Source organism: Salvia splendens, chromosome 11 (assembly GCF_004379255.2).
Source record: "Salvia splendens isolate huo1 chromosome 11, SspV2, whole genome shotgun sequence".
Lineage (NCBI taxonomy): Eukaryota > Viridiplantae > Streptophyta > Magnoliopsida > Lamiales > Lamiaceae > Salvia > Salvia splendens.
In genome coordinates, this window is record NC_056042.1 from 114,678 (window position 1) to 136,636 (window position 21,959).

The window sequence follows — 21,959 nt, forward strand, 5'->3', positions numbered from 1 at the left end:
ATTTTATTTCATTGATATACGCAGTAAATTGGTCACGGATGTATCTCAATGTTTTGATGAATCGAAATATGAGATATAACACGAGAATATAACAGATAAAACCAATCTAGTAGGTCTGGAGATCCTCCGTTGGAGTTTCAGACTCGAGAAGTCCCGAGCTTGCGTTCAAAAAGGCGCTGTAGGAGGAAAACCTGGAGGGAGCTAGCTCCGATAAGAGCTAACGACTCAAATATCGCCTTGTACACCGCTCTCCGGCTCATTGATTCGTTCACTGCCCTCAAGAAAACACTAGTTTAAAAAAAGAGTTTGAACACAAGAAGTAGGGGAGGGGGATGGATGTACCAATAGCTTGGCGATCGGTCTGAGCCTCGAGCCAGTGCTGCTCGAACTGGATATTGTAGAGAGCTTCTTCGAGCTTGGAGATTTGCTCGACAACAGGGTTGAAATGCTCTACTCGTTAAAAAAAAAGACAGACAGATGTTTGAGTAGGAGATGATAAGTGGCAAAGAAAGCGAAGAAGGCAGGCGTGTACCGTTCTTGGCGTGCTGCTCATAGCTCTTGTAGTGGCCGACGAGCACGTCGAAATCGATGGTCTCGTGGAAGGGAGATTTGTTGGTGAAGCAAAAGTGGTAGATCCCTTTTCTTTGAGCCATGAATTCATATTTGTCACTTATCATGTCATGGAACTCTTTGATCTCCTCTCCACCTGGCCCCTTTATCTACATTCAATAAACAAAGACGGTAGTAATAAATAATTATTGAGTGTGAGTTGTAACTTAAAAAATAGTCTGTACTAACGACGAAATCGACGCCTTCGTCCGTGTGATGCCAAGCATTATCAGCCTTGATGACCACAAAGGAAGCATGAACAACATCGCCTTCATACAGAATATTGTGAGAGAAACACTCTTCTTTGTCGATCACAAATCTTATACCAAATCCTAACTTCATTAAACATACTATTACCGTCCAAAACATCAACATACCCATCTGAAAAAACACACAAAATTATTCATTAGCGATGCAAAATCAAGATATATGAGGTTTGATTCATGGGACTTCTTACTGTAATAAAAAAAAATTGGGAATTACTGTGATCTTGGGATTTTTTGTTTAGAATCTTAACAAAAACAAAATTGCTTTCTTATTTTAATGGGACGAGTAGTTTGAGAATAGTCTCGCTTCGCTTACTTGGTGGAGTGAAGATCTCATAACTTGTGGTTAAAAATGAAAATAGAACACTTCTTTAGTTTGTAGTACTATTATGTGGAAAAAGTGAATTTTGGCACTTCTTTCATCATTTGATCATTTTCATACACAAAATCTCTAGTTATGTCACATTTTTGGGATATACTCTGTTTTCAAGTACAAAAATCATCCATTTATTCAGAACCAATTGCAAATGTAGGTCACCACAAATTGAATCTAACTCAAGAAATTGTTCAATCTACCATTAGGAGAAGGGGAACTACAGATACCAACTCAGTCCATGTACGAAATACAAGATGAAACACCGTTACGACATCATCTTCCATTTCCACCTATATATATATATATACCATCACTTCTGGAGACATTGTCATCCTTCAGCTAGCCGCTCCCATCCAGTTGCACCATATATTGCTGCCACGTCATGAGAAAAAAAAAAGAAGACAAAATTACTACACAAGCAGCATTTGTTCCACACGCAAAATGCATAAAACCATCTGTTTGTATTGTCGTATGAACCAAAAACAATACACGAGTACAAAGAGAGGTGATTTCCCTTGTCGTTCAAAATGTTTAGCCAAAACGCTCCATTCAATCGGCCCCCACTCCTCTATCTCAAAGCAATTGCCGAGTGCAGCTTTATAACCTGAGTCGACATACCTTGGCAGTATCGGTAAGAAGGTCAGTGCCAGCTCTTGTCCTAATAACACAACAAGTTTGATAAAACAGCCTAATTTGCATCTTTTCTTGGTGGAGTGAAGACATGGAAAAACAAGTAAATCCAATCCAATAAGCATAAACTCAACACCTATTCCAAGATCAGAATGGCAGTCATCCTAAACATGTAATTGAGCTCCAATATCTGCTAAAATATAACAAGTTTATAAGTATTCTTTAAGGACTGATGGAATATTATTTTTACAAACTTTATCTAATGGATGTTTCAAGTTTCGAGAGCCTCAATTATTTTAATACTAAATATTTATTTGGGAATTACGAGGGCCTCAATTGCAATTTTCAAGTTTCAAAATAGGCACTTTAACAGGCTCATTCAAGTTTCAAGTAGTAATTTATTATTTGGGAATTACGAGGGCCTCAATTGCAATTTACAAAACTACATACAGTTACACTCTCCCCTCTACTACAGCAACAAGAACTTTTTTTTCAAAGAAAATGAACATGATAGCAGCAAGCTCCTCAATTGTTTCCTGCAACTCTTCTCTCCCGCCTCTCAAACCCAATTCCCATCTCCCAAAATCTTCAATTTCTCTTCCCAAATCCCCAATTTCAATCCATAATGACTCGAACCACAGCTGTGAACTCATAAAAATCTCGCCTTTAACACTCAAACCGGCGAAATTGCGCCGCCGGAGCTCGTTAAACGCCCAATCCCAGCAAGACCCACCTATTGTTTCTGCTTCTCCCGATGGAAATGAGACTGGCGGAGGCGGCAGCGGTGGAGAGGAGGAGAGGGACTGGACAACGTCGTTTCTGCTGTTTGCTTTCTGGGCTGGTCTCATGTACTACGTTTTCTTCCTCGCTCCTAATCAAACACCGGTAAATTTGTTTTGTGTTGTTTTGATCATTTCTAAGTACTTTTTATGGTGATTGTGAATTGGGATTGTTGATTTCAGCTGTAATCTGATTGTGTATATTTATGATTTGGGCGGAATTATAGGTCACGGATGTTTATTTTTTGAAAAAGCTACTGAATTTGAAAGGTGATGATGGCTATGAGATGAATCAAGTGTTGGTGGCTTTGTGGTATATCATGGGTTTATGGCCCTTGATTTACAGTATGCTGCTCATCCCTACTGCCAGAAGGTAAAAATTCTTAACTGTATATGTCGAAGGCGAATCCGTTTCTCGACTTTCTTGAAGGTTTCCCCTTGTGATTTCTGAGCTGTTGGGGAGAAGAACCTAGAGTTAGCTTTTGGTGACGATGTCCAAAACAACAATTTCAATGAAATGTGTTTAGTGTCTTCTTTTACCATGATCAACTCTGTGTGTTACTGTTTTTTGGTTTCTTAATGATTTCTTCTCATGATTAGGTTTTGCTGAAATGTCCAAAAATACCATTTAATGAAACGTTTTAGTGTTTTTATACTGTGTTCTGTGTTTCTTTTTTTTTTGAATTTCTTGGTGGTTTTGTTTCGTCTTTGTGATTCCAAGAATTTATAGAGAAGAAACTGTTGTCTTTTGGTGAAATGAAATGTCCAAACAAACAATTTAAGTATGTTAGTATGCTCAACTTTATCTGGGATGGTTTTGATTAGTGTTTCAATCATATGTGTACGTGCTGTTGTTTTTGCAGCTTGAAAAGCAAGATCACAGTTTGGCCATTCGTTGTTCTATCATGCTTCGGAGGTGCATATGCTCTCATTCCCTACTTTGTTCTGTGGAGGCCACCTGCTCCGACTGTTGCAGAATCGGAGCTGAGGAGATGGCCTTTGAATTTCCTTGAATCGAAGATAACTGCCGGGGTGAGGACACTCTTTACACTAAATAGGTTGTCTACAAAGAAAATCACGTGCATGATCCACCATTTATCCTATGAGTCACTCTCGTTTGAGTATAAACATTTCGTCGTAATGTGTATTCATTTTCATCTTGTTGATTTTGATAGAATATGTGCAATTGTATGAAATGCATACTCGTAGATTAACATTGATTTGCTCTAGAGTTTCATAACATCACTTGAAAACGTAGCTAACTGACTACTTCTCAGGTCATGTTGTCTGCAGGGGTGGCGATAATGGCTTATGCAGTTTCATCCGGTGGTGATGTGTGGAAGGAATTTTTCCAGTATTTTCGAGGGAGCAAATTTGTGAGTATTTCGGTTCTTTATTCTGCAATGCATTTTATGTTCGAATATAAAGTTTCCGACCTCAATTTAGACTCTTGTTGTCAGATCCACATCATGAGTATTGATTTCGCTCTCCTCTCAACGTTCGCTCCATTCTGGATCTACAATGACATGACTGCTCGAAAATGGTGAGTTAGGCTTACGATTTAAAAAAAAATATATCCATTTTTTTCTAACAATGTTGTGTTGTTATCTTGTAGGGATGGAAAAGGCTCTTGGCTTCTTCCTCTCTCACTAGTCCCATTCTTAGGCCCTTCCCTTTATCTTCTCCTCCGGCCCCTGTTGTCTGTTGCTCGAGAGACAACTTCAGACAAGGCTCTTTGAACGAGGCCTCCCGATGAAAGAAGAGCTAAACTTGGTGCCATATAGAAAGGTTGAAGGAATCTATGCTGCGATGAAGGTAGCATGTTCTACAATATACTTGAAGAAGTGAAGAAAATTTTGATTATTGTAGTTTTGTTCATAACATATTTTTGATTATTGTAGTTTTGTTCATAACATATGTTTGATTATTGTTGAAATTGGGAATGGAAATTTGATGATATGATATGATAGAAATACATGAATTATTTTTCTAATTGAGATCCATTTGTCATTTGTGATTCTAATTAATCTTATCAACTCTCCAAGTTTTATCCATGGATGGTGTGAAAGATTAATGGTCTATCTAAATCTAAGGTGTTATTTATTGAAATTATTATTATATTATAACAATTGAAACTCTCTTCATTTTAAACTAATCTTTAAAGCAAGATAAGCGAAATACATGGAGAAATCTTTGCATAATATCAGCAATTTTTCTTGGTGTTAAGTGAAGTATATGTTTTAAAACTAATATTTTTGTTTGTATAACACTTTGGGTTATAACACCCAAATAACTTGTTTGGTACAAAATACACAATCATCCTTTAATATTATAAATTATATTTTTGCAAATATTATACTGAAATATGATATTCTACATACCACACCTTAGATGGTACAATTAATCAAGTTCATATGTAACATTTGATATGTTAGTGTATCTAATCTATATCTCAAACAAATCTATCATATAATGTAAAAAATAATCATACTTTAATGTTTTGAAATAATTTCACAATATATATAAGTTGAAACACTATTGATATTCATAAGTAAAATCTATGACTTGGGATAACATGCATTGATAGAATATGAAACCAACGATGTACTTATCTATTTACCAAATTTGTTGTCTTGTTTAATTTGGGGCAATAACTCGATTACTTTAAGTCGAATCACAACAAAAACAAAAAAGAAAGTTGAAAGTTAAATCCTAAATTGCATTAAATATGATGCCCTTTTAATTTTTGTGAGTATTCTATAACAACTAGTAATTAATTCTAACAACAATAAATAAGGATTGCCAAAATATAAGCTTTTGTAGTATATAGTATATAGTAACATATCCAACACTATAGACCAAATATTATAAAGACTTTTGGTTAGACTTAGTAATTTTTGAAATTATAATATAAAATTATAATTTATCAATTTTTCGTAATTGTCTATATTGACCAAAATCAAAACATATATAAAATCACGTTGTTTCGAATAAATTAGTGTCGTTTCAATCAACAATCAAAATAGAATGACATTATTTTGCTCAAAACAACACCGTTAGTAATTTCATTATATTTGATTTTATCATATTAATTTGTACTTTAACCGCTGTGTAATAATTGGAAAAAATGAAAAAAATAGTATAATTTCATAAGTTATGATACTGACTAAAAGTTACAGAAATGGTAGTATAATTTAAATAGCATCCATCCCAAATTTTAAATCACATCATTTACAAAAAAAGAGAGTATTCTATGTCTGCATAGTTGTAATTCAACCATTTTCATTATTTGAATTTTGAGAACAATATTATTTTAGAAAAATAAATAAATTTAATGCTCCATTTTTTAACGCTTTCACACACACTACACAGAGTAACTTTAATAATTTCAATTTATTTAACAATCATCACTCTACAAAAACCCTTTGCCCCAAGTCTTCCCCTCCTCTTTCCCTAAAATACGAAAATCACAGCCCCTCTCTCCCTCTTCCCCCTCGCTCTTCGATACAGAGCTTCGTTTCATTACCAATTCATACATACTATTCTCCATCTGCGCGGAATTTTACACCCAACTAAGTGTTTTTATACACACACACACACACACACATATATATATATACAGAGGTATTTGGGGATTCAGGAAGAAGAAGATGAGCAGTGGGGTTAAGGGAGGTGCAAGTAGGGTTTCGATTCCGAGCTGTGTTAAGAAGACGATCGATAATATAAAGGAGATTACTGGCCAGAATCACTCCGAAGATGAGATTTATGCAATGCTCAAGGAATGTTCGATGGATCCCAACGAAACTACTCAGAAGCTTCTACTTCTTGGTGAATAATCCTATTTCTATATCAATCTATGTATTCTGTTTTTTTGAATAATGGGAAAACGCCTTTTTGGATTTTTATTTGTGGAAAGGTTTTTATGTATGCTTGATGTATGATCTCGATTTTTTTTATTTTGATCCTCGATGTCATTGTGGTCGGGGGATTTGATTGTTGCTCTGCTCTTTCTTTGTTTCGTATTAGCTATGTAATCACGCATGTGGTGGTGTTCTACGTTGATTCGATTTCATACTCTGTTTTATTTTATAGTGGGAATTGGAAAATCTACGGAGTTTTGCTTTGTGTTGTATTTTAGTGATGCTTGACTTGCACGTGTGTTGATATCCCCCCCTTTCTGTACTGAGCCAGCTTCTCCGATAAGAATTTTTTTTTTTCATCTGCCCATTTTTTTGTTTTTGTTTTTCTGTCTAATGTTTAAGATTTCAGTTTCGTGCTTTATGTTTAATTCTTGTATTCTGCTACAAAAATGGCTTTCTTGTGGTTCAATAATTTTGGAGTGACTAAAAATTCATTGAAATGGGTTTATGAATCTCGTGAGATTATGTGGCATTCAATAATCATTGTATGATATTGGTGGGTGTATAAAACGTTGTCCAAGATGTAGTTATATATATGATTCCCAATAATTAGTAGTTCATCAATTATGTAGCCACAGTATCAGTGCAAAATCCCCAAATTGCTCAAAATATAATCATATGCTACTTGCTTCAAGTTTGGGTTACGGAAGGCAATCTTATTTGCATGCTAAATAGGTGTACAATCTTATTACGATCCAAATATGATTTTTTTCAATTTTCTGAACAGCAGACTGATATCTATTTTAATACTCTCAAACAGATACCTTTCATGAAGTAAAAAGAAAACGCGACAGGAGGAAGGAGGTACTGCTTCGTTCCACTTTAAAGATCTGGTCCCCCTCTTTTTGTTGTTCGACCTGCCTTGGGAATCTGTTTCAGCTTTGTCTTACCGAGACTGTTCTGATATTTCATTATGTGCTTAATGCCAGTCACCAGAAATACTGTTGTAAATCGCAACAGTGCACTGGAAAAGGACATCATGTTTCTTTGTAGTAAAAAGTCAAGGTCTGATCGTGACTATAAAATCTCATAATAGACCGTTTACTTTCCCAGAATCAAAATAAGGAGCCTGCTGAGAAGTGGAAACCTGCTCCCCAGACAAGAACAAATAGAGCTGGCCGTGGAAACTATCCATCACGATACATATCTCATGGTGAACTTGCATTTGATTACCGTTCCATATCGTATCACTTAGCCTTTGATAGTTGAATTATTCATGTTCTGCTGTATCCTTTTTGTAATCATAGTATCCTACTAGTTATTATCATGCTCAGCACTGCTCGTGGAGCACTGTAATTGAGCTGTTGTGATGATTGGAATAAATGTAGTATTGATGTTAGGGTGTAAATTTTATTTACTTGCATAACCTTTGTGAAGTTAGAAGATCTGGTTTCTCACCATTTGCACTATGGCATTTCCTTGTATCTTCTCATTTTGTCAGATGCTGGTGGTGGAAGATATTTGCCTGCTATAAAGGAAAGTTCTGCCAGTCACCTCACTGAGAAAAGTACTAGCAAGGCTCCCTTAGCTGCTCCACAAGCTGTGAGAAAGAGTGAAACTTCTTCTGCTACCAGGTGAATAGATGGCTGTGGCCTTCCATTAGGCATATATTCTTTTGTGCTTCTATTTCGAATAACCAAACGTACTTATATGATGCCCATAAGTATATTTAATGCTTTGGGAGACCCTCACTCCCTGTTCCCAACCTAATATTTTGTTGAAGTCGATATCTTGTTGTCTTTGCAGCCTGATTACTGGTGTATCTAATGGTCCTTCTGGAATTCCCCCTCAGAGTGCTAATCCAACTGCTATCCATAATAAATCAGAGAAACCTCTTCTGGTTTCCTCATCGATTGATTCTGTGAAAACCCCCAATACTCTGCCGGTGAAGGATACCCATCAGCACCAGAAACTGGAGTCATCTGAAAATGCTGCATCGATTCCTTTAGCCTCAGGGTCTTATTTCTCTTCTTCAGACCCAGTGCTTTCACCCTCTCAAGATTCTCCACCCCCTAGTGCAGTAGGTAACATTCATCATGAAGTGGGAAGACAGCAAGCCCCTGATCAAATGGTCGATAATAAACCTACTGGGAACAAATCAACTTCTCCTGAAATCTGTATGCTGATTTTGTTTGTTCTTATATATATTTACTCATTTTGAGAATATATTGACGCCTTTTGAGGCACCATAGAAAGTTGCTTATGGAATTATTCTGTTATTTTGAGATTTGTAGTAGCTGCTTCAGAGGTTGGATTTGCCATTGAGCAAAAGATGCCAAATGATCTCCAGAGAGTTGGAAAGAATCAGCATTTAGAGTCTACACAAACACCATCTTCGACGGTTGGTGTTTCTTCTGGTAGTAGGCCCTCATCTAATTACAGCAATCGGTCTCAAGTTATTGGTCCCCAAAAAGGTATTCATCTTTAAGATGCAATATTAAAAGTTGGTATACTCAGTGATTTGGTTCAGTTTTTACTGCTTGATGGTTACCGAACTGAGTATGTAGTTTAGATCGTAAAGAACTATTATTCAGAAGCGTACATATTTGCGAACTACTAGCGATTTTCATTATTTCTCTTATTGGTTATCGTTTGCTGGTTGAAGTCAAAAGTTTCAACTTGAGCAGAGATATTAATTTTTTTAGTTTTGAAATCCACACGATTGTGTCTTTCTCGGATGAGATGATACATTCAATCTTGTAACGTACGCAGTAAGCACATTAGAGTTAGGTTCAGAAGACTATGTGTTTCAGCAGTATCTAGCATTGATCTTATGGAATGTGAGTTAGGGGCCATGAATTGCTTACAGTGGTTGCATGCATCTTTGAAACAGTTGGTCCTGGTAAAGAGTGGAAACCAAAATCTACAAACCCCAATGTTAGTCAGGATGCTAATGCAGCTTCTCTGTCCGACGTTTCTACTGTGTCCGGTGGAAGTCATCTGGAACCACTGACTACTGCTGCTGCCACTACAAAAGATGCAACTCTGGAGCTGCAGAAGAAGTTAGAGGAGTCGCACATTTCAGAGAGACAACATGTGATTATGCCTAATCATCTACATGTCCCTGAAATTGAGAAACTTGGGTTTTGTTTCGGAAGTTTTGATGCTTCCTTCGCTCTGGATATCAATCAAAATGGTCTGACAGTTGATAAGAGTCCATCACCGTCAGAATCCTCTGAGACTGTTGATGAAACCGTGAAGGATCTGGAATTAAGGTGCCTTTGTCCTTCATAAGTTTATACTTCTCTTTGTACCTTACCTATCATTTTTGCTGTGCATGATATGCTTTGGTATGACAACAATGTTTCTCCAATCTATGTATAGTATCAGTGTAGTTGTATATAATTGATTGTTGAACTCACATATTCAGATTGTGTTATTCATAGACATTCATTCATCGGTTACACATTTAATGATATCGTCTCATTCTCTTTTGATAGAGCTCTCTTGCAACATTAACTGGCACCATTCATGTAGCATCTTGTCTGTTATGTTGTAGATGTTCATTCATGTAAACAGTGTTTACATTCCCTTTTTTCACGGTGCTAACCTGAAACATCCTGCTTGAGGCTCAATGCTCTGTTCTGTTCTTCTCAAATATTTTAGTTTCCTTTTGGTTTACAGCAATCAGGCTTCATTAGCAGCTGTGGAGGATACTGAAACAAAGTATCCTGAACAACCCCAATCACCTTCACAAGGACCAGAAAAATTTGCATCTGGTGAGGTTGAAGTCTCATCCTCTATTACCACTGATTACAATGAGCCCGTTATGGAGGTTGCTCCTGGAACACAGCCACATCATGTGGTCCAAACTTCTTCAAACTATGGTTTTGGTTTCATGCCACCACTATTGGGTAGCCAGCTTCCAACTTCTGAAAATTCAGAGCCTCAGGCTCGTGATGCTCCTCGACTTCCAGGCTTTGTTGTATGTTTTCTTGTATCATTTGTCCGTTCCTCTCACACTCTGTGTTGATTGCTAAATAAGCACATACTGATCACCGATGCATCTTAACCTATGAAATTCAATATCTTCAGTGACACTATTCTTGCCATTCAATATATTTTTTATGTTGGTGTGTGTCTTTACAATATCAGCTTCTAATGCCAATGATATGCTGAACAGATGCCACAATCTTTTGACCCAGCAAGCTATTATGCACTATTTTATCGTTCCGGCATGGATAGTGATGGCCGCATTTCCCCTTTTCTTGCTGCTGGAGCTGCAAACAAGTATAATGGAAATCCTGCAATGGTTTCTGCACAGACTTCTCAGAATCCTGAAGAGGTTTGGGCCCCAAATCTCTAAAATATCCTTACAGGACATACATGTGCATAAATTGCTTCTTATAACAATGTTGTTTTTATGTCGGAGGATGTTTATGGCTTACAATTCTGTTTTAGTTAGTATGAAAACTCACTGGTCAAATTGAATTTGATTTTTTTATGCTGTTCGTTTCACTTTCTCACTTAGAATAGTCCTACAAGCTGATTGATGTAATGTAGTTGCAGGGTGGTGTTCCTTTGGTTCTGTCTACGGCATCTCCAACACCGCTTGCGACTCAAGCTACTGGGGTAATGCAGAGCTCTATACCGGCATCACCACAGCCTCATCCTGTGTTCAGGCAACCACACGGTGTTCATCTACCTCATTATCCTCCTAACTACATTCCATATGGTTCTTATTTCCCCCCGTTCTATGTCTCACCACCACCCGCAATTCATCCGTTCTTAAGCAACAGTGCCTTTCCTCAGCAACCTCAGGCTGGCAGTCTGTATCCAACTGCACCTGGGACAGCTGCTAAATATTCAGTTTCACAATATAAGCAAGGACCAAATATAGGAAGCTCTGCTCCCACTGGAGTACCTGGAAACTATGGGCCGTATGGTCTTTCTCCAGCCAACTACTCTTCTGGCTCAGCGCCAGCTCCTGTTACTTCAACATCAAATGAGGATATTGGTGTACCACACGTAAAGGAGAATAATGTCTATAGTAGTGGCCAGCAGGTATTCTTCATCATAAATTTTTACATTAGCAATATAAGGAGTTGCCCAATGTTAGTAATTTTGATATAATACCTCCCACCAATGCCATCTGCTTACTTTTGTTGCAGAATGAAGGTTCCGGTGTATGGTTTGCCACCCCAGGTCGGGATATTCCTACCTTGCATGCAGGTTCTTACTACAATCTTCCTCAGGGTCAGCTGGCTTTCACCCCAACCCAGATGGGCCATGGAACCTTCACTGGCATCTTCCACCCCGGACAGGCAGTAACACCACAAAACGTCCACCCTCTATTGCAACAGTCTCAAGGCATTACAAATCCTGCAGACATGGTGGGACCAACGGGCAATGTTTACCAGCAGCAGCCGCAGCACGCACAACTTAACTGGCCAAGCAACTACTAAGAGAGGATACAGTGTTCCTTGAGGAGGTGACAATTCAAACTCCCATTCATTACTTCTCTCAGTGAAATTTCCAATCATGCTCTGATCGAATGGTAAGTTAGAAACACAAAGAATGCCAGAAAACTGAGTGTAAATTAATAGAAGGGGGGGCCAATGAAATTGGCTGATATATTTTTGTGGTCTTCCTATGACTGGTAACTTCTCTTTTTAAGTTAATTGAGGCCAGAAAACGCGCCAACTGTCTCTTTGTTGCTCCTCCTCGATGGTTTTTGACTCTGTAATCCTCCAGAGACCTTTTTTAGGTTTTAGCTTCCTTGTTAGTAGAGCTTTTATATTCTTTTGGTTTTTGGTTGAAAGTTAGAGTTGTTATAGGCGGCGGCTTCACATGTGAGGTTCCTAGGTGTTCGTTCTCTCCCCCTAATTGTTTCGCCCTCATCATCTCCCCGCCCGCGTCTTTCCTGTAAAGTGAGAATTTTTTTGGTAGCATGGAAGATGTACTTTTTCCCAACTGTTGTAACTGGGCTTATTATATTCATATGGGGAATTTTATGTTGCTGATTAGACTAAATAATCAAATTCAACCTTTTCTCTCGTTTTTTAGAAGAATTTTCTTCTGCCGAATATTTTTGCTGTGTTTTTCTATGCCTTTTAAGTAACACTTAGGTGTTGACTAATTACAATTAGATGGCCTATGCTTTTATTTTTAGTCTCTAATGTCAAGAAATTCTCCCTACATTACAACCAGCTAACACATTACAACTATCAAACCAATTAAGCTAACTAATTTCTTGTAATTATTGATTCTCCTAACTAAATCCCATCCGTTAAATCTTAATAAACCTTTTCCATCAACTAGTTCTAATAGCTCAACATATCTTTAGGCAACCAAAGAAGAAAAATGCTTAACATCTTTGGCTTGTTGAAGCCTAATAATACCACCGTCTCCATTCAAGAAAGGCATGCCACAACCCCTGCCCCTGGACTCTGGCAATCTCGGGCCATCAAGATCGTTCATGCCGGATGGCACACGGAGCGCTACTACATGGCCACTACCGCGGCTACTATCATACAAAAGAATCCCTCTTTTCTCCTGGCTCGGCCGGAAATCTTCCGGAGGCCTTGGGACTCAGTAGTCCGGCCTGAAGAAATCCTTGTCCCTGGCCAGAAATACTACGTTGTGTCTGTCTGGACAGTGCATAAGCTCATGCGTTGAACCATAAAGCCCGACATGAGTAGCCCGAGTTTTTCATCGATTGACAATGCTTCTCAGGACGGGCTATCATCCTTCAATGGGATTTCTAGTGAAGCCCGGGATAAAAATCACAGCCCAAAACTTGCATGATAGGTTTACGGGCATTGGTTCGATTGATAAGCAAGATTCTAGTGGTGCAACCTCTAATCCCTATGGTAAAAATATTGGAAATAAATGTTCAAATGGTTCGAAATTGAAATTTGGGAGAAAGGAGAGGGCCCGAATTCAATTTGCATGGGAGCCCGCACTTCAATCAATCACGGAATGAAAGATTTTGGATTATGTTAAATTCATGTTATAAATTAATACTATTAAATAATAAGTTGATCTTGTAATTTTCCTCCTTTATTTTTGCATTGTTTCAAAAATAAAATTAAAACTAAAGTTTTTGCATGATATTTTACATATTAATGGAGTTGGGGCTAACACTTTTTACCTAAAATCCGATAAAAAAAAGTTTCACTAATAATTAAGTCAGGTTTGAATAAATGTTGGGTAGATCCAACATGCATCATGCAATATTGAGGAAAATTTAGGTATTTTTTTTTTGTTTTTGAGATACAAAAGATATTTCCTTTCTACTAACATATATTTGAGCCTAATTTAGGTGCATATATACTTTTCTTTGTGTAGGAAAGTAGGTCAAGGTCAGACAGTATGGACCATTGATTAATGAGAAAGTTTTTACTTTAGAATTGTAAAGATTATGCCATATTGGCTAAATTTAATTTTTTCTGTATTTTTATGCTTTAATTATTTATTTTAAATTAGCTTAAATCTATATTCCTTTTGTCGGGCCTCATCTACTTATTTATTGGACTAGGGAAAATATTTAGGAAATATTCATTCAAATCAAATGTTTATTTTCTTGGTTTTAAATAGAAGATAAACTAAAGTTTTTTTGGTTATTTTGGGCTGGTTGAGTGATATATATTCAACATCAAGGTGACTGAAATCATTTAACATCTTCTAATTAAGTATAAATATGATATATATATAAATAATGATTAAATAAATTCGAGTTTATAAATAGATTAAAACATGTGTTGGAATTAGAGATTGGACATAAACCTACCAATTTATGATTTATACGCAATAGACATCAACCGACTAATATCCAATCGTAAAACAGTTGCACCACGTGCTTTTAGATTTGTACATTTATTTAGCTTTTGAGTGAGGATTTGTTTGTGCAATTTCGAAATTTTGTACACATTGTTGAAAACTATACTACTATATTTTCAGGAATATTATTTTTGCATTTGTTAGGAATATGAGGCTTACAAGAGCAATGAGGATGCATGCTAGTTCAAGTGGAGTGTGTAGCAAAGGATCAAGAAGCAAGTTTGAAAAGTGGTTAAGCCTAACGGCTACTAGCCGTTGGAGGTTAGATTGGTTAGCAGCGGTTGAAGCTGAATTAAGAATGAAGATCTCATTCATTCTCTTAGTTGTGTAGTTAGTATAAATACTTGTATGAGATAGTTAGTTGTGTAACTCAATTAGATTGGCAAATTCAATAAAACTTCTTTACGTTTTTCTCCACAAAAAGGTTTTCTTATTCATCATCTCACAAGTCTTCGTTGCCATTTATTCTTGGAGCTACAACTTCTACAATTGGCGCCGTCTGTGGGAACGAGAGAAAGTGAGAAGGTTGATGAGCATTAAGAAGATGGCGGCTAGGCTTGATGTTGAGAAATTCACCGGAAGAAACGATTATGGCTTACGGAAGTTGAAAATGAGAGTCGTCCTAGTGCAACAGGGCCTATCTGCTGTTCTTGCCGCGGATGATTCGGATGGAAGGGGGAAGGCTGCTGCACTGGATGATAAAGCTCAGGCTAAGCAAGATGAGATGCAGCTCAAGGCACATAGCGCGGTTATCCCGTGTTTGGGTGACAAAGTTTTGCGGGAAGTGCAGGGAGAAAAGACTGCAGCGGGCATCTTGAAAAGGCTTGATGAAGTCTATTTGGCCAAATCCTTGGCCAATCGCTTGTACATGAAAAGGAGGCTCTACTCTTATTGTTTCACTGAAGATAAGCCGATTGTGGAGCAATTGGAAGATTTTGCCAAATCTGTGGATGATCTAGAGACTGTGGATGTGAAGATCACAGATGAAGATAAAGCAATTCTGGTTTTGAATGCTCTACCTACCTCGTATGATCAGTTAAGGGATGCGATCCTATATGGGAGAGATAAGGTGATTACCTACAATGAAGTTCATGCTGCCCTCTTGGCCAAGGATCTGCAGAAGGGGACTCACAAGATTCCTGATCAACATCAACCCGAGTCACTGAACATCAAGAAATGGAACAAGAAACCATTTAAGAAGAAGGCTGAGGATACTAAGCCTGGAAATTCTGGAGTGATTGAAAAGAGATCTTGCCATTGGTGTAAGAAACCGGGGCATTTGAAGAGGGATTGTTTTGGATGGAAGAAGAAAATGGCCTCAGAAAACAAGTCCCACACTAATGTTGTCAATAGTGATGGTGAGGAGCCTGCAGAGGTGATGAACGTGGTCGATAAGATTGATAGAGGGTCTTGGATTATGGACTCAGGATGCTCATTCCACACATGTCCTCATGCTGAATGGTTCCAAGATATGGTAAAGTGCAGAGGATCAGTACTGCTAGGCAATGACAATGCATGCACCATCATGGGGATTGGCAGCATCAAGCTCAAACTAAGTGATGGATCAGTGAAGATTCTATCACAAGTAAGATACATTCCAGAGGTTAAGAGGAATTTGATTTCTTTGGGAACTCTTGAAAGAAAAGGCTATTCATTCATCTCAAAAAATGGAGTAATGAAGGTGTGCAAAGGACAAAGTGTCAAGATGGTGGCTCAAAGGGGTGGAAGCTTGTATTATCTGCAAGCCACTGTGGTTGTTGGTGAAGTGCATGTAGCTGGGAGATTAGACATTCAGTCTTGGCATCTTAAGCTAGGACATCCAGCTAAGGGAACCATAAAAGCAATGATCCAGAGGGGAATTATTGGAGTCGCCAGCATAGAGAGGATGGATTGCTGTCAAGATTGTTTACTGGGAAAATCTAAGAAGAAATCCTTCCCAGTAGGCAACCATTCCTCTACTGCACCCTTGGACTACATCCACTCAGATCTCTGGGGGCCATCTCCCATAAAGAGTCTAGGTAGAGGAAGGTACTATATGTCCATTATAGACGATTTTTCTAGAAAGGTTTGGGTGTTTATTTTGAGAGAAAAGTCCCAAGCCTTCATCACTTTCAAGAATTGGTGCTTGCTTATGAAGAATGAAAAGGGTTCTTATCCAAAAGTGCTGAGGACAGATAATGAATTAGAATACCTAACCAAAGAGTTTGATGCCTTCTGCAATGATAATGGTGTGAGAAGACACAAAACGGTTCCAGCCAATCCTCAACAAAATGGTGTGGCTGAGAGAATGAACCGCACATTACTGGAAAGAGTCAGGTGCCTGCTATCCTCTTCAGGTGCTGACAAGAAATTCTGGGCAGAGGCTGCCACCACTGCTGCATTCTTGATTAACAAATGTCCTTCCTCAGCTATAGGAGGCTCTATCCCGGATGAGAAATGGTATGGCTCTATACCAGATTATTCATTGTTAAAACCATTTGGTTGTAGAGCTTTTGCACATATCAAGCAAGGAAAGTTAAGTGCAAGAGCTTTACAATGTATCATGCTGGGATATGAGAAGGGTGTAAAGGGGTATAGGTTGTGGTGCACTGAGGCTGGAAAGCAGAAGGTTATAATCAGTAGAGATGTCAGATTCTTGGAAGAAAATATGCCTTTCTTATGTAAAGACAAAAGTAATCTTGAACCAGTTGATTCCAGTGACTTTGGTACTTCTTCAACTCAGGTGGAGGGGGTTCTATCTGAAGAAGAAGGTAGAGAGAGTGATGATTCTAATGGAGGAGCTTTCACTGATCATAATACTGAGTCAGGAGAAGTTACTCCTCAACACTCCATACCAGAATATCAATTGGCAAGATATAGGCCCAGAAGAGCCAATGTCAAGCCACCATCTAGGTTCAATGATTATGAGATGTTATACTATGCTTTGCATGTTGCTGAGGAGCTGGAAGCATCAGAGCCTAAATCTTACACATAAGCAGTAAATGGGCCAGAAAAGGATCAGTGGATCCAAGCTATGAAGGAGGAAATCGATTCATTGATGAGCAACAAAACATGGATTTTGGTGGAGAGGGTAGAATACAGGAAGATCATTGGTTGCAAATGAGTTTTCAAGAAAAAGGTAGAGTCTGCTGATGCCACAAAGATCAGATTTAAAGCTAGGTTGGTAGCTAAGGGCTTCAATCAGGTTGAAGGGGTTGACTTCAATGAAATTTATTCTCCAGTAGTCAAGCACAATTCAATAAGGGTGTTGTTGGCTGTGGCTGCTAAGAAAGGGTGGGAGCTGGAACAAATGGATGTCAAGACGGCATTCTTGAATGGGGATCTTGAGAAAACAATCTACATGGATCAACCTCAAGGATTTGAAGTTCCAGGTTCTGAACACCAAGTATGTATGCTGAAAAAGAGCATATATGGGCTCAAGCAATCTAGTAGACAGTGGTATATAAAGTTTGGAGAAAGTCTATCTAAACTTGGCTTCACAAGATCTCTCTATGACAGTTGTGTTTTTGTGAAGAAACAGAAGAAAAAGGATCCTATCTATCTACTTTTGTATGTGGATGATATGCTTTTAGCTGGTGAAGATATAAGGGAGATCAACAAGATCAAAAGTCAGCTTAGAGCAGATTTTGAAATGAAAGATTTTGGAAAAGCAAGAAGGATTCTAGGAATGGACATTGTCAGAAATGAAGCCAGCAAGAGGCTTTGGTTGTTTCAGGCAGAGTATATCCACAAGACATTGAAGAAATTCAGGCTTGAAAACATGAGGAGCACAGCAACACCAATGCCTATGCACTTGAAATTGTGCAGTGACCAGAAATCCAAGACAGAAGATGAGAAAAAGGAAATGGGGCTGATTCCCTATTCAAGTGTTGTTGGAAGTCTGATATACCTCATGATTTGCACTAGACCAGACTTTGCACACGCCATCAGTGTGACAAGCAGATACATGGGTGACTTTGGCAGACAGCACTGGAATGGTTTGAAGTGGTCTCTCAGATATCTTGGTGGTGCAGACAAGTTAGGCTTGCTATTCAATGGTGAAAATGAGTCTGAAGAAGAGCCATTGGTAGGCTATTGTGACTCTGATTATGCAGCAAATGTTGATACAAGGAAGTCACAAACAGGCTATGTTTTTACTTTGTTTGGCACTGCTGTATGTTGGAAATCCGGATTGCAGAGTGTGGTGGCCTTGAGCACCACAGAAGCCGAATATATGTCCTTAACTTCAGCAATGAAGGAGAGTAAGTGGTTGTTGGGGCTCATATCAGAGTTTGGGATCCAACAGAGAGGTGTTTCAGTCTACTGTGACAATAGTGGAGCCTTATGTTTGGCTAGACATCCTCAATTCCATGAACGTAGTAAGCATATTGACGTGAGACTTCATTTTATAAGAGATGATGTGGAGTGTGGAAGAGTGAGGGTGTTGAAGATAGATACTGCCCATAATCCGGCAGATATGCTCACCAAGCCCTTGAACAAGGATAAGTTCGAGTATTGTTGCAAGCTGATTGGTTTGTGTCCATTAAAGTTTTGATTATTGCTTTGTAGCCTAGGTGGAGATTGTTAGAAATTTGAGGCTTACAAGAGCAATGAAGATGCATGCTAGTTCAAGTGGAGTGTGCAGCAAAGGATCAAGAAGCAAGTTTGAAAAGTGGTTAAGCCTAACGGCTACTAGCCGTTGGAGGTTAGATTGGTTAGTAGCGGTTGAAGCTGAATTAAGAATGAAGATCTCATTCATTCTCTTAGTTGTGTAGTTAGTATAAATATTTGTATGAGATAGTTAGTTGTGTAACTCAATTAGATTGGCAAATTCCAATGTTTTAAAAATCGGACCGGACCGGCCGGTTCGACCGGTTCAACCGCGAACCGGTAGGTGGTCCGGTCCGGTCAGCACTATAAAACCAGTGACATGTTCAACCGCCATGAACCGCCGAAACCGGCCGGTCGGACCGGTCTGGCCGGGAACCGGAAACCGGTTCAAATGCTTTTCAAAATTTTATTCTAAAATTTTGGCCTTGGTAGGGGTCGAACTCAAGACCTCCCGGTGAACTTACCAATAATTCTACCACTACACCACAATAACTTCTTGGTAGTAATATGAACATAAATTATTTTCATATGTTAAACACGAAATATTTATCTATATAAACTAATAATTCGTGTTTAATACGTATATACGTATATTAAGAATATGTGATTAATTATATTAAAAGTTTACTACTATTTGATTATATACTAGGAGTATTTACTAAATATATGTTTTTAATTTATGTTTATTCATATATCTTTGTGTATAATATTATTTTGCCGCATTACTTTTTGAAAATAATACTATGAACTTATTTATTTTTATACATAAATATTAAATTTTTTATTTACAATAACTTACTACTAGTATAATTTATATATTTAATTATATTTGTTGATAAAAAATTAATAAAATTCTATCATTCACTAAAAATATATACTTTTTAATTTTATATTCTTTTAAGATAATTCATTTTAATTTTATATATTCTTTTAAAAAATTGTTAATTTTAATATATTTCTTATATTTTAATTATACTTTTACAATCACTAATGTTTTATAATATAGGAGTTTATAATTATACATATAGATTAATACTAGTTTTTAATATTGTGTATTATAATTTATTATTGCATTTAAACTTAACGTCATTAAATATTCTAATATACGAGTACAAGACTTGTTTTCTATAATAATACTATTAAATGTATAATACTATAATATTTATTGATAAAACATTTGATTAAATTTTATTATTTACTACTAAATAAATAAATAAATATATAAACAGTATTCCGGTTCAACCAATGGTTCGACCAGTGAACCGGTTGAACCAGTGAACCAGTAATGACGCCGGTTCGCTTGCCGGTCCGGTTTTTAAAACATTGGCAAATTCAATAAAACTTCTTTACGTTTTTCTCCACAAACCAAAGGTTTTCTTATTCATCATCTCACAAGTCTTCGTTGTCATTTATTCTTGGAGCTACAACTTCTACAGCATTAGACTACTATTTCATGCGCACACTGACACAAGTTAATTAAGAGTTATATACTGACATATGTGGGGTTATAACTTTATAAATAATATTTATGTCATGAACCTTGTATATATAATTTCAGCTATATGCAAATTTATAGTATTTCCTACGTGTTCAATTATTCATCCTATTTATATAGACAAATGAAATTTGAAGGCAAATTATTTATTTCATGCCATGTGGTACCATATGCATTGTCTCGAGTTCTTCAATTTCGAAAAAAATTGATGGACATTAGCAACTATTTAGGCTTGTCCAGTTTGAAACTAACCAAACTTCAGGTATCAATGAATAATATATTCCATCATTTCGGTATTATCGAAGAGAAACTAAAGAATAAAAAAAGAATACTAGTACTACAAGCTCTAATTGTTGGACCATATTAAAACGTAGGTTCCAGCACAGCACTAATATCATAACAACGTCTAAATTTAAAATCTCATGAATGAAGAAAAAACATCATATGTCATCCACACTAATTTGGATTTTAGCGACATTGACCCACGCTTGTTGTACACCGATTCACACTAACTTGTATAATCAATAATGATCCTTATTGAATCTATGTACAAATATCATACTAATATTCATCTTCATATATACACTATTCATGTTCACTATCCCGAGAATCTAAATATCTAAGAATTAAAGTCACAAATTAAATAATTGAATACGATGGCAGTTGTCTCAGTTATTGCGCCAAAATATTCACCAAACAATTCGCTTTCGATTGTTTATCTACAAAGATAGGACTATAGCCTACTTGTGTACTCTTATTGCCTCATACACATGGAATTTGATTTTTAATGAAATTAATAACACCTTATAATTTTGAAGTAATTTGTAGAATAATAAAACGAATAGTAATTTTTTAGATATTAGAATTACAAATTACAAAGTGCATAAAACAATAAGTAAAATTAATGAGGATTTAATGAAAGCGACCATCATATTACAGTGGTATCTTTAAATCAAACCATTTGATACTAGTAGTACTTAAGAGAAATTATTTCATACATACCCATGGATTAACAGTTGTCGGTTTCTCCTCGTCGTGGAAACACACATCCATAGCTATGGTTGTCACACTATGAATGCATTGATAAGAAATTGATATTTAGATAAAAATCCAAATAATTTTAAATTATTGTACTCCTTTGAAAAGGTGGACATGGATGGATACAATCACCATTAGTTTACCAAAATTTTATATATTACTAACGTTTGGCATAGGTATGTCTTTTAATTATAGAAATGTATTTTTGAAGAAAACAAAAATATAAAGATTTAAGAAAATATGTAAACGCCGCTATCAATCGTATAAAAAGTTCATATAATTTGATAAACGATACTATCTTCAATTCTTTTACTCTTACACTTCAATTCTCTCTCCCAAGCACAATCCCTTTACAAGAAAATCTTGTTATATAAAAAAAGATGGATCGTTCACCTCTATCTTCAGTCATAGCCAAAGATGAGTTTGAAGAGATAGAAGTGGCAGAGTTCGACGTGAACGTGCTATGGGAGCTGC

General features: G+C 37.0%; 3 protein-coding genes across 6 annotated transcripts; 2 read left to right on the forward strand and 1 right to left on the reverse strand.

Moving 5' to 3' along the window:
- Positions 1–98: 98 nt before the first annotated feature.
- On the reverse strand, positions 99–1,230 carry LOC121753588 (transmembrane emp24 domain-containing protein p24beta2-like). Of its 2 annotated transcripts, none has more exons than XM_042148800.1 (5): positions 1,192–1,230; positions 799–990; positions 533–719; positions 343–450; positions 99–271 (listed from the first exon to the last, which is right to left on the reverse strand). In XM_042148800.1, the coding sequence occupies exons 1-5, from the start codon at positions 1,210–1,212 to the stop codon at positions 138–140; spliced, it is 642 nt and encodes a 213-aa protein (XP_042004734.1). In that variant the 5' UTR covers positions 1,213–1,230; the 3' UTR covers positions 99–137. The 2 variants fall into 2 exon arrangements, with proteins under 2 accessions (XP_042004734.1, XP_042004735.1); XM_042148801.1 differs by lacking the exon at positions 1,192–1,230 and adding an exon at positions 1,093–1,112.
- Positions 1,231–2,362: 1,132 nt separating this feature from the next.
- On the forward strand, positions 2,363–4,653 carry LOC121753742. The gene is made up of 6 exons (XM_042148990.1): positions 2,363–2,766; positions 2,888–3,033; positions 3,524–3,692; positions 3,938–4,036; positions 4,121–4,203; positions 4,276–4,653. Exons 1-6 carry the CDS (start codon positions 2,383–2,385, stop codon positions 4,397–4,399), a joined length of 1,005 nt encoding a protein of 334 aa, XP_042004924.1. The 5' UTR covers positions 2,363–2,382; the 3' UTR covers positions 4,400–4,653.
- Positions 4,654–6,071: 1,418 nt separating this feature from the next.
- On the forward strand, positions 6,072–12,573 carry LOC121755730 (GBF-interacting protein 1-like). Of its 3 annotated transcripts, none has more exons than XM_042151092.1 (11): positions 6,072–6,488; positions 7,341–7,384; positions 7,634–7,733; positions 8,022–8,154; positions 8,327–8,697; positions 8,815–8,994; positions 9,414–9,795; positions 10,205–10,505; positions 10,704–10,865; positions 11,084–11,584; positions 11,692–12,573. In XM_042151092.1, exons 1-11 carry the CDS (start codon positions 6,311–6,313, stop codon positions 11,983–11,985), a joined length of 2,646 nt encoding a protein of 881 aa, XP_042007026.1. In that variant the 5' UTR covers positions 6,072–6,310; the 3' UTR covers positions 11,986–12,573. The 3 variants fall into 3 exon arrangements, with proteins under 3 accessions (XP_042007026.1, XP_042007028.1, XP_042007027.1); XM_042151094.1 differs by having other exon boundaries at positions 11,090–11,584; XM_042151093.1 differs by having other exon boundaries at positions 8,818–8,994.
- Positions 12,574–21,959: the final 9,386 nt, after the last annotated feature.